We start from the raw sequence: 13,384 nt of genomic DNA on the forward strand, positions 1-13,384 counted from the left end.
GTTTCTTGCGAGTATAGGCAAATATTAATAATTGTGATTTACATAACAAATATTCCTCATAAATCAGATACATATTTCTTTTTATTAACATTGCCCTCTTCCTAAAGCTGGTTGACTGAACACCCTTTATTGATTCTAAAATCAAAGATTTATTTCTCAGACAGAACATTGTGGTTGTCTGGGCTAATTATGCTAGTTTCTGATCAGGTTCTCATAACAGTAAGATGCATGCACACAAATGCACCCCAATAGCTGTGAACCATTTTCATTGTGGTTGAGCTGATCAGGAGGTTAAGTATGTTTCACGAATCTAAATTAAATTCTGTTTGGTCTTCTCATGTTCTTTGTTCTTGATTATTTCTTAATTAGATTTTCGCTCTTTTGAGTCTTTGTTCTTCTCCAGTCTAATGATAAAATCACATTTTATATCTCTTTGATGCTGTGCTTAGGATTCTTATTGCAGCAAGGCTGTTCAGTATCTATAGCTTTATCTGAGTTATGCAACTTTGCTCAGTTTCATTAGTGAAAATACAGGATGGAAGTGTATGTATATGCAATGTAGAAAAATTCCTGTTTTTATTCTTTTTACAAAAGTGATCCATGTAGGGGGAAAGGGTCCTCAATTTGCCTTTCTTTTTTTTTGACTTCCAAATTCAGAAAGCTGTCTATTCTATAGCAAACATTTATTATGAAGTTGACTAAATGTATTGTATTATAAAAAGGCTTTTGAAAAAGTGTATTTGCCAGAAAAGTCACCAGGTGCCTCACACGGTCTGTTTCTGTGTTTCTCTCACTACAGAATAGTAGTTGCGGAAAAACTGGTTTGTTTGAATTATTGAAATAATGTTGCTATGTATTGAAAAGCTGAAACATAAATAATGGTCTTTCTCTTGCTTCACTATAATTTGATAAATTTAATAGTAGCTTGGCCATTCTAAAATGACCTCAGTACGCTGTAATGTACACTTGGGTGGCTATTAATCTATCATCTTGCACCATTAAATTGTTTGACATAGGGATATGAGCCTTTTGATCTTTGCTTACATATGAATTAATTTCCCTTGAATATACCGCCCAGTTCTACATATGCTTATATACACAAATAAGCATATCCTGAATTTAATAGGGTTCTGTGATTAGGATATAAGCTATAGTTTATCTCTTCATTTATGTAAAGGACTTTATCAGAGGTTAATTATTATTAATATATAATTTTTCTGTGAACTTCAGACAAATACATTAAATCATAACTTGAGTTTGATACCGTAGATGCCTTTTTGATTGAAATCCCATGATCACTCTCCCCTTCACTTCTTCAGGTAGCACATCCTTTGATTCGGATGCAGCTTGTGAATTACATTTATAATGGGTTTCTGGTACCAGTTATGGCCCCAGCATTGCATAAGGTCAGTGTTTTTTGTATGTTTTTGTTTTTTTAAAAAAAAACCAGCAGCCATTTTCAGTGCCTTAAGAATATTATGCGTGTGATGAAGATGGACCAGTCTAAGCCTAACTACTTTAACCTAGTTTCTTTACTTGAATTACTCATTAGACATCTGCTGATATAGCAGCAGAAGGTCACATCCCTTGAGTTGCTATTTGATCTATAATGAAATACAAAATGTTTGGCTGGGTGAAATCATAGTAATTCAGAGAAACATGGCAGGTAGTTCTGCTAGTGAAGTAAGTATATTTGAATAGTTGACTTTAAATTGACTTGCTGATAAAAGTCTTAAGAGGTCAAATGGTTGTTCACAGTGGCCAACCAGAGTCCTATCTATGGGAAACCAGTAAGCAGAACCTGAACACAACAGCACTCTGCCTCTGTCAGTTGAGGCAGAACATAATCACTGCAACTAGTAGTCACTGATGGTCCATTAAGTTCTAGTATGTCCCAGAGTTCTAGAATCCAGTTCTTCTACACCATGCACATTTTTTTTACACTTCTGTTATCTCTCCTTTTACTTGCCTTTCCTCTAAACTAAAAAGCACCCAAAATTGTAACTAGGGCTGGGCGACGTTGGGCTTTCGCCAGCCAAACATCGTGGTTTGAAAAAAGCTCCATTGATGCCGGGTGAAACTGCCGCAGCTCTCATTGTGGGAGCTGAGGTGCTTTCACCCCAGCGCCTCGCGGGCTGTGGCCAATACAGCTGGTCTCAGCCTGCTGCTCAGCCAGGGGAGATGGACAGGTTCCTGCCCCCAGCACTGGAGCAGCAAAGACCTTGGAGCTCCTTGCCAAGCTCCCTCTGTCTTCGCTGGCATGGGGGACAGGCGAGCTACCTTGTCCGCTTGCCATCCACTCCCCGAAGACGGACCAAGCAGCAGTAGCCAAGTGCATGGAACCTGTCACGCTCCGTGCACTCGACTGCCTTCGCCTTTGCCCACACGGGTGTGCAGGGGTCATTCGCCCTAGCAGGAATGACACAGCCCACCCTCCCAGGCGTGGTCTGCAAGGCGTGGCGTGCAAAGGCACCCTATCCTTAGTGCTCTCCAGCTGAGCAGCCTTGATCCCGCTCTACTCATGTACAATCACGGCTAGGGATCTCTCAGCTGGGGAAGTGGAGGCTTCGTACTCCCTAGCTGAGCAGCCCCGATCCCTCTCCTACTCACATGCAAGCAGGGGCCAGCTGGGGAGGGGGTGCACTTTAACGGAGCCCCCATCCTGCTGCTGCGAGCCGATGGCAGATCGGCAGCTCTGTAAAACTGCTTGGCTGAGGCAAGGGCAGCAGTTTAAAGAAGCGGAGGGAGGAAGAAACAAGCTGTATCGGCACCTCGCTGATTAGCTTGATTCTCCCTCTGCCTGGGCAGAGTGTGATGGCGGCATATTGCTGGTGAAACTGCCGCCGCTTGAGTGCCTCTAGCTCTCAGCTAGTTCAGGGTTCTGGAGGCAGAGGTACTCAAGAGTGGTGATGGTTTCACCAGCGATATACCACTGAGTGAAGCTGTCATCACAGTCTGCCCCCACATACCGGTCCCGGACGATATATCAATATTGCCCAGGCGCAATTGTAACCTTTCATCATAGAGGAGTTGCTCTGTCCCCTTGGTTGCCTTTTTGGGAAACTTCTCCAGTTCTACAGTATCAGGTGACCAGAGCTGTACACTAAGTATTCCAACCGTGGTCACACCATAGATTTGTAAAACAGCACTACGGCACTGACAGTTTTAGTTTCTTTCCCGTTTTAATGATCCCTAGCATGGCATTCACCTTCTCCACAGCTGTCACACGCTGGATGAGTGTTTTTATCAAACTATGTATTATGACCCCAAGGTCTCGTTCCTTGTCAGTCACGGCCAGTTCAGACCCCATGAGAGTATCCATGAAATTAGGATCTCCCTCGCAGGTGTCATTGAATTGCTTTTGCCATTTTTCTGCTCACTCGCCCAGTTTCACCTTTGAATTCCTTAAGAACTCTTGAGTGGACCTGGTGATTTGTCAGTATTTGCTTTGCTCGTTTTTATTTTGTGAGGAAGGTTCTTGTGACTATTTGCCTCAGTTCCTCAGATCCCCTTCCTGTGGGATTTAGTTCAGGGACAGGGATCTGCCCTATATCTTCACATATCTTCTATCCATGACACCCTCCCATTTTAAACATGTTTTGGATGTGTTGCCTAAATGATTGTGATATATTCCAACTGCAATCCATTATTCTTATCAAGTTATGCTTTGGCAAACTCGAGGGGGAGAACGTAACCTGGGGCCTGGCAGCACATCTGAAGCATGGAGTGGTATTTCGGCAGCGCATTGTCGCATTGCTGCAGCATGAGCACTTCAGCTGTTTAAATGAGAGATTGCTGTGACAGTCTCATTAGCATTTGAAAGGCTCTCAGTTCAGCCTGCCATGTAGATAATTAATAGAATTATTAATATTGCCGAAAAAGTGTCCTTATTTCCTTTGGATTTGTCAGTGTGTCCTGTCATCTTTACCTGTCAAGACTTTTGAGCTCTTTCTTTTCTTGTCTCATCACCATGTTGGCACAAAACAAGTACAAATAAAATTAAATGTCTATGTATGTGTTTTTAAATGGTTTATGTACTTGCAGAGAAACAAAACTTTCCTTCTGGGTATGAGGAAAAATAAATAAATCCTAGGAGTGAATGTGAACCAAGGCATTGGCAGTACCTTCAAAGGGCTTCCCTCCATCTGGATCAGAAATGCAGGGAGTTGAAATAGATGATCTTTGTGATCCCTCACAACTCTGCAGTTCTATGATTCTGTGTGATTTGAACACCAGAACTACCTGTTTAAGTGGCTAAGTTCTACTAAAAAGAAAAAAGAAACATTTGAGCAGTACTTCTGGGAAGTACGTTTGAGCGCTTTTTTATTTTATATGGCCAGATGGTACAAATACCAATGCTTCTTCTAACTGAAGCTTTGGTAAATGAAGAAAGGAGGAAAAATAAGCACCAAAGTCCAAAAGGCCAGTTTGTAATGAAACTTGTGATCATTTCATTACTGGTAAGACAAATTATAGATGAAGTCGTCAAAGGGTACAGTGTCCCCTGCGAATAAAATTTGCTGTCTAGTAATTAATGTAGAATTTTAAAAGTGCCTTCTGTTTCCTTGTATTAAATATATTAACATCTGCAGAATGTCTTCAGTTAGAACTTCTGCCACTTCCAGAGATGAGCTACCACCAACCTCAGTGGTTCTTTTTCACTTCAGCATGGTGTTTGTTTTTTTAAAAAAAATTACTTTTGCAGCTATAATCATTACTTACGTGGGTGTAAGTCCTATTGAATTGGGGTTATTTCTGAGTAGACATTAGCAAGACTGCACTGTAAATGGCTTATTGTCTAATCTAGCACTAGAATAATACAACATTTATTTATCAAATTTATACCCCACGCTTCTTCCCAGAGGAGCGCAGGGAAGCAAGCAATAATTTATAAAATAATAATAAAGCATCTTATAAACAGTTCCAGTGCATATGTAGACTGGGAAGGATCTCAACTTAAAAAGGTTTTTTTGAAAGAAGAAGGCACTGTAAAGACAACAGAGATGCTGCCCGTCTAATATTCCGTGAGAGGCTATTTCAAAGCATTTGTGTCACAACACTAAAGGCCAAATTCTTATTTTGTGTGGATCAGACCTCCTGAGTTGGGGGGGAAATAATAGAGGGATTGGTGTAAAACCTGCTCGGATGATTATGTAACCACTTCAGTGGTAAGTTATTAGAACCTCCCAATAAGAATTGTTATAATAATAAAAAAAAATGTTTGGGGTCCCCTCCTACCCCCCAGCCAAAACTGTAGCTGTTATCATAAAGAGACAGATGACATCAAACAGCTGATAACTCTTATCCCTTACTGGATTTAATTAAAAGTGGTGGTATTCTTAGATCATTTTTTGCCCTTGTTACCCCAATGTATGCTGATCACATGTTAATTTTTAGCAATGTCATTTGCTGTATCTTTTTTAACATCTTGGACAGAGAAGGTTGGATTGTGCCATCTAGTGGATCTGAGCAGAAACTAAAAGAGGTGGCTGAAACCAAAATGCTCCATCAGATATAAATGAGTTAACTAAACATGCATGTGGATTCTTCACTTTATTTGCTTTTTTCATAAACTTGTTTAAATACCAAACAGGTGACACTTACACAGTAATGACCTTTGCATTCAGGACAGACAGCCGCTGGCTGACCCAGATATGGAACACTTTTTCACTATTCTAGGACAACTCTTTTTTATGTTACCAAACCATTTGTAATCACCAAGTAATTTGTACTGACTTGATGGTGTTTTCTAGCTATCTTTCTCACCCACCTGATTTTTTTTATATATAGAATGGATAAATAAAAAAAGGACATTCCAGATCTCACCCAATTTCTATTTCTAGTGTCCCCCCCCGCTTCAACTTACTAAATTACCGTAAATGGAAGCACGTTATAATAGTATTCTAATCTGGTGAGTATGCACTGATTTTCAGAATACTGAATTTTGAATGACAGAGGCTGCTGTATAACTGTTAGGCCATAGTTTGTCCCATTTTTCTCTGGTACTCATTTTGCTGGTGGGGAAATATGGAGTCTCCACTCTCCCGAAATTCAGCCTACAAAATACACTTGCAGTCTTGCTTATTGTAATTACTTTATAGTTACTCCACCCTGCTCACCCACCAGGTCTCAGTGATACAGACCAGATCAGCCTCCTCATCCATAATCAGATCAGGGCTGAGAGTGGTCTTATATAAGAGACAGCCTGGCATTCAGGAACAGCAGCTGGAAACCAGAGGGCTGGCATATAGGACAAAGATTGATTTTCTTTTGGAACTTGCATGTGTTAAGTTACTTTTGAAGTGTGAACTCCTACTAGAGGTATGGTGTGTGTGAACAGATCTGGACCTTCAACCTGCTTCCATGCGCTCTTCATCTCAGCATGCTCACACAGACTATGGAGGAAAAGGTGGAACCTAGTATGCTGTCTATACTGGAATATTTGTTCATCTAGCTCAGTATTATCCAATCTGATGGATGGTCCCTCTTTGGGGTCTCAGGCAGACATCTTTCTTATCACCTACTAGCTGTCCCCTCTTAATTAGATATATCAGAGATTGAACTTGGAACTTTCTGTGAGCTTTACCAGGGAGCTTTGCTAAGCAGAAGGTACTGCAACGAACAGTCTGAAAGTAGCCAGCTTCCAGTTGTACTAATACAGCACATATATGATGCCTTTTCTAGGGCGACCACATCTTTGTAGCTACGTAGCGAGATATTCCCTTGGCTAAAGCCATTTCTATTTCAAGGCAGGTGTCATTTTATCTAAGAAACTTTCTCATGACTGAGAGATAGAGCCCATATATTAAAAAAAATAAATACCAGTTTTGTAAAAACAAGTTACCCAGTACTAGTTTTAGCAATAAGATAAAATGCAGCAAGTGGGAAGGGGAAAAAATCCATGCAGCCCAAGGTCTTGAAAGTTAGTGTAAAAAGCTAAAGTACTGAAAGTTGAAGCATGGGCTTAAGGCTACCACAAGGTGAAAGAGAAGGTGACAGACCCAACATAATATAACAGATGACAACTTGGTGCAGATCTACAGGGCACCCTAAGCTGCACCTCCCAGGAATATAGCACTGGCTTGGGTCATCCTTGAAATATGATCCTCATTTGACAAAAGGCATGCCGCGGGTGGTGCTGTGGTCTAAACCACTGAGCCTCTTGGGCTTGCCAATCAGAAGGTCGGCTGTTCGAATCCCCATGACGTGGTGAGCTCTCGTTGCTTGTTCCCAGCTCCTGCCAACCTAGCAGTTCGAAAGCACGTCAAAGTGCCAGTAGATAAATAGGTTTTGCTCTAGTGGGAAGGTAAACGGCGTTTCTGTGTGCTGCTCTGGTTTTGGTGTTCCATTGCGCCAGTAGCAGCTTAGTCATGCTGACCACATGACCCAGACAAACGTCGGCTCCCTTGGACAATAAAGTGAGATGAGCGTCGCAACCTCAGAGTCATTTGCGACTGGACTTAATTGTCAGGGGTCCTTTACCTTTATGCCATAGCTACTCTGCATTTGAGGCTATAAGACTTCAACTTTTTTTACTTGGAAACTCGGTCCACATTATATGCTGCCTAAATTACACCTCCCCCCGCCCTGCTGCAACAGAAAGGTAGGCAAGAGTATTCAGCATTTGCTGCAGCTTCCAGGCAGTAATCAAAGCTAGCCCTTTTATTACAATAATAAATCCTCAGGGCTGCTGGAGAATGAATATGGCAAGGTCTCCATGTAAGGGGATAGCTGGCACACCTTAGGGGATGTATCCTCCCATAGGTCCTTCCCTTCCACTGCAAACAGAGGGGGAAAGGTCTCCTCTGTTTTCAGTTCTCCACTCATGTAAAACTGTTTTGAGCAAGCATCAGTGCTATTTCCCAACAGTGCACCATCTCTATGAAACATCCTCCCAAAGGACATTCCTGATGTCATTCTGCCAGCAAGTAAAAACTCCCTTGCTTTTAAAACCATTTTTATCAGTGAGTGAGCAGAAGCTCTGTTGCTGCTGAGGTTTTTATATGGGAATGGTAGTGTTTTGCTGCAGCCTTGGTCGCATAGAGTATAGTGACTTTTATTAGCTTTTAAAGCTTGGACACTGCCTCAGGTGTGTCTGGCATAGTATACAGTGGTACCTCGGGTTACATACGCTTCAGGTTACACACGCTTCAGGTTACAGACTCTGCTAACCCAGAAATAGTGCTTCAGGTTAAGAACTTTGCTTCAGGATGAGAACAGAAATCGTGCTCCCACAGCGTGGCAGCAGTAGGAGGCCGCATTAGCTAAAGTGGTGCTTCAGGTTAAGAACAGTTTCAGGTTAAGTACGGACCTCCGGAACGAATTAAGTACTTAACCCGAGGTACCACTGTAGTTTGTAAATACTGTAAATAAATAAATGAATAGCTGCAACAAATGAAAACCATTTGTATAGACACTGTCATCACCTTAAGTCTTCAGTAGCAAAGCTGAATCCAGAGTATTCCCAGGCTGTGTACATGATCCTTCAGGCTAATTATGATCCTCTGCAGAGCAGGAGGCCCCTCCTCATCCAGAATGTCTAAACAAGCCTTCACCAGCTCGTGCTATCCAGATGTTTTGAACTATAGCTCCCATCAGCTACATGCAGCACAGCTAATGGTCAGGTATGATAGATATTGCAGTCCAGAAAACCTAGAGGGTACCAGACTGGTGGAAGTTGGTGTAAATCATGATTGATCAGACCTTGTAAATTAAAGTCAGCGCACTTCAGTTGTAGCCTATGTGTTGCATCCAAAGGTGCTGTTCTGTGAGCCAAAAGCTTCTACTACATGTGTAAAGGATTCTCTTGACCCAGACTGTAGTTTGTGGAATATCCTTCCTAATGAGATGTGTTTGTCTCCATCATGACTAACTTTCAGGAGGAATTTGAAAACATTTCTTTTTGCCCAGGCATTTCGTGACTGAAGAATATGAAACAGGTCAATAAAACATTCGTCTATCACAATAAAAAACCCACTGCCCCCTCCCCCATCTTCCTTATGAATGTAGTTTCATAAGCTTGACCCTGCAAAAATTAAGATTTATGCATATTGTGCAAGCCTTCATAGTCCTGTCCAGGCATGTCAAAGTCCATGCTGACTGTGTGCCACACTTTGGCCACCCCCTGTCTTAAAGTGTTGGGAACAGGGCGAATTCAGCCCATTTCCTAAATCTTCCTCTCCCATGACAGCTGCTGCAGCATTTTCTGTTTCTGCTATCCCTATTGTTCTTTTCTATTAGTCCTTTGCTGTGTCAGCAGTGGTGACAAGAGCCTGGCCCGTGTTTACATTCAATATTGCTTTTGGCTCCCCCCCCCCCCAATTCCCCAGTGCAAGCATTTCCATTTCAAAAGTTTTTGTAATAGATAGCCACTGTTGCAAGTTCTCTGGAAAACTACAGTTGTACTTTAAAAAACAAGGGATGTGGGTGGCGCTGTGGGTTAAACCACAGAGCCTATACTTGCCAATCAGAAGGTCGGCGGTTCGAATCCCTGCGACGGGGTGAGCTCCTGTTGCTCGGTCCCTGCTCCTGCCCACCTAGCAGTTCGAAAGCACGTCAAAGTGCAAGTAGATAAATAGGTACCGCTCTGTTGGGAAGGTAAATGGCGTTTCTGTGCGCTGCTCTGGTTCTCCTGAAATGGCTTAGTCATGCTGGCCACATGACCCAGAAGCTGTACGCCGGCTCCCTCGGCCAATAAAACGAGATGAGCACCGCAACCCCAGAGTTGTCCACTACTGGACCTAACGGTCAGGGGTCCCTTTACCTTACTTTAAAAACGTTTATAGACAACCAACATTTATGTATACAACACAACTTCGTCCAAACTGTTAGCAAGTTTCTCCTGCAGAATGTCTTACCTTTTCATTATAGCCTGGTGCCCTCCAAGTGTTTAGCACTACATGTTACCTGACCATTGGCAATGCTAGCTGAGGCTGGTGAGTGTTGCAGTGCAGATCTCTGGAAGGCACCAGGTTAGGAAGGCTGCCTGTATTCTGTGGTGTGTTCTTCTCTATGTACAAATAGGGTCTTGTGCAGTTTCCTGCTTAAAGATGTCCACATAGGGACTTGCTCATCTTGTAGCTGTTGACTTCTATCCCAACAAAAGTTGCATCTTACACTCCTCTTTGAAGTTCTGGTGATTTTATTGTTCATCTTCTTCCCTTTTTTAAGGATCTTGAGTATTGTTGTTATTGCTTATTCATGTTGGAGGCAGCTTCTAACAAGGCACATTAGTGTAGAAATCCCTTTTGTTGAGTACAGAGCATGTTGAATTTGTGGGTTATCAGGACCTCACCTGAAGTTGCGTTTACAGATTTAAATGCTCTGAGGCCTCTGTAACTCCTGCTTGCCCTCTCACCTGGCTAAGTGAAATAACATCTGTTGTGTATATGAGAGCATTTCAATAAGGTTTGAAACAAACACACATACACATATCTCATAGGAAACTGCTAGCAACCAAAGCTCGGGCCTGCTCAGCTCTTAATTCCTGCTTTTAAAAATGTGTATACACTGCTGTTGGAATCAAGGTTAGGCTGTAAGCTTATTTGCTCAGGAACCAGGTCCTCAAGCCAATTTGGAGAGTGCTGAGTGTACATCCCTCTCTCATAAATAATGTATTGCTGAGGACTGTCAATCTAGTATATGCAGGGTACAGAATACATTATATGGTCTTTTCCTGTCTTTTCCTCTCTGAAATTGCTTAAGTTGAGAAGCCTATAACGGTGGCTCTAGAGGATGAATGTAACTCGGAGGAAGACTGAGGTGATCAGGTTTTTTATGGTTGGATGTGCTTTTATTTGTTTCTATTTTGAACTTATATTAAGGGGGGTGGGGAATGCACCTATAATGAAAACTGCTCATGTTGCATCTGTGGTAGCTTGTGGTTAATCATATGACTGTGAACGCCTAAACATGCTGCAGAAGTAATTGCACAAACTTTTGAAGCAAATGTAGTCCACAGGTTAGTTGTTAGATGCTATTTAGTATGTAAATATGAACGTAAACATAGTGTTAACAAGTAGTTTTCTTTAGTTGAGGTCTTTGATGTTAATACGTATGTTTTTGATTACAATCTTTAAACTGCTTAACAAAACAGCTAATGTGTTGCATGAAAAGACTGAGAGAGTGAGTGAGAGAGAGAGAGAGAGAGCGCACACACATTTTATGCAAAACCATCTACTGGAGTACTTTCCAAATCCTCTTAGCTCTTAAATGACAGCTTGGAGTCTCTCCTTTACCTGATTCTTTCTTAAGGAGGGGGGGGGGAACCCTCCTCATTTATCCAATGAAGAATACTAAACAAAAGATGCTTAATGCTCCTTTTCATATAGGCAGACCAGTATGTATTTGTATCTGTGCTTTTAAGCTTATTAAGCTTGCACGTAACTATTTTTGAAAATGCTGACTTTGCACCCTTTGGTGCACAACACAAAGGCTGGATCTAAAATATCAGACACCTACTGACGAATGATCTAGGGACTGCATTAGTAAAGTAAGTTGTTTCACTAGTAGAAACCGGAACATTCACCACAAGAGGCTGAGGTGTAATTGAAAGTTTATAGCTAGTACATAAATTCCATTATTTGGGGTATTTACAACAAATCTGTTTTTCTTCTGGGACCAGGCACTATTGGTGTCTACAATAAACCTCAGCTAGCTAGATGTCGAAATCTGCCGATGTCTCTTAGTGCAGCAACCAAGTGGCAACATGTAGTGGCACAATCTATGGTGGGAGGGTTTGCTACAAACAAAGTGAGCTTTCGTAGGCTACCTTGTGCTCCTTGACATCCGTAGCAGACAAAAGAAATAGGTGTGCTGTGTGACTGACTGAACTGGAAGAAACATGTTCACAAGAATTTGTTCCAACTGATTGGAAAAGTGTGATTTTTCTTCATAACACAGTATGGGCAAAGAGTCAGGAAAAGTAGAGAGCACATATAATGCAGCAGGAGGATTTTTATAAAACCCTGTATCTCTTGCAAGCACCTTCTCTGAATGTGAAATAGCAGACCTTTTGGTGTTTAGCAAACAGCATCTTCAAGAGGAAGTCAAGTACTGGAAGAGAATGTTCCAAATAACTGTGCAATGGTTCGGTTGTTTGCATCCATCTTTCCTAGCTTAGCACTGCCACTATCATTAGCTAATCAAAATATTCAAACTAGCACACCAATGTTTGTTTTTATGTATGCTGGCTTAGACCCACAGAAAACAAACAAACTGTGCTTATTATATATCCCATTGCAAGGTCGTTGTGGAGGTCACATAGACTATATAATCAGAGCTGCAAAGTTGATGTGGTCTGTAATCATTTGTGTATTCATTTCCAGGTGACTGTGGAGGAAGTAATGACTACAACTGCCTATTTGGATCTCTTCTTGCGGAGTGTTTCAGAACCAGCTTTACTACAGATCTTCCTCCGATTCATCTTACTGCACCGCCATGAGAATGTGCACATCCTGGACACCCTCACAAGCCGCATAAACACTCCATTTCGGGTGAGATGAGAATAACAGGAACATGGCCGTCTTTTACTCTGTGGGATTGTTTTAGACAACTGCAAGCTTATTTTGCTTATGCCTTTGTGAATTTAGCTACTTTAATATTCTTTAGAAAGTGCTTAAAATTTCTTGAAAAACTTCACACCTACAAACAATACTGGCCCTGTTTTCAAGCTTACAAATTAATAGACTCAATACAAAAAGAAAAATGGAGGGAAGAAGAAGAAAATAAGGAAAATTCCAGTCATCTCTTACATAATACTGCAATGACAACTACCATTTTATTTCACCAAGTGGCCCATATGATTATTATTCTTCAGGGGCATTCTGGGAATTTGTCGCAGAATTTCTCCTTACCTCAGAATGATACAACATCCAGGGCATCCACGGAATAAAATGAAATGAGCTGCAAGGTGGTGGGAGGGGGGGATAACCTGGGATGTTTGGGGGAGGAAGTGATGTACCAAAGCTCACCCAGTGAATCTACAACAGACTGGGTTCAGTTCAAATCCCCAATATAAGAACTATTCTCTCCTTAGCAGTTTCTGCACATCTAGAGCACTTTTTCCCATCTGAAGTTTGAGCTGCATAAATTCTGCTTTTGGGTGGCGTATTCATTGTTATCCAGTTATTCTGTTACAGGCTGTGAACCCCATACATTTAAAGCACATGACTGCCCCCCCAAAAGAATACTGGGACCTGTATTTTACTCCTCAGATCTACAACAGGACACAACAAATTACAGTTCCCATGATTCTTTTTTTTTGGGGTGGAATGTGCTTGAAATATATGGTGTGTATGGTTCGAAAGCACACCCCAAAGTGAAAGTAGATAAATAGGTACCACTCCGGCAGGAAGGTAACGGTGTTTCCGTACGCTGCTCTGGT

At 41.7% G+C, this 13,384-nt stretch overlaps 1 protein-coding gene across 2 annotated transcripts in view; it reads left to right on the forward strand.

The window, feature by feature from the left end:
* Positions 1-13,384, forward strand: part of FHIP1A (FHF complex subunit HOOK interacting protein 1A) — an 87,247-nt gene that overhangs the window by 51,368 nt on the left and 22,495 nt on the right. For both annotated transcript variants that reach the window (XM_082237609.1, XM_082237608.1), the window contains exons 5-6: positions 1,320-1,406; positions 12,327-12,494. In XM_082237609.1, coding sequence (XP_082093735.1) covers positions 1,320-1,406; positions 12,327-12,494 — 255 coding nt within the window. The remainder of the gene's footprint in view (positions 1-1,319; positions 1,407-12,326; positions 12,495-13,384) is intronic.

The sequence above is a fragment of the Podarcis vaucheri genome (genome assembly GCF_965113315.1).
Source record: "Podarcis vaucheri genome assembly, chromosome: 9".
Classification (NCBI taxonomy): domain Eukaryota; kingdom Metazoa; phylum Chordata; class Lepidosauria; order Squamata; family Lacertidae; genus Podarcis; species Podarcis vaucheri.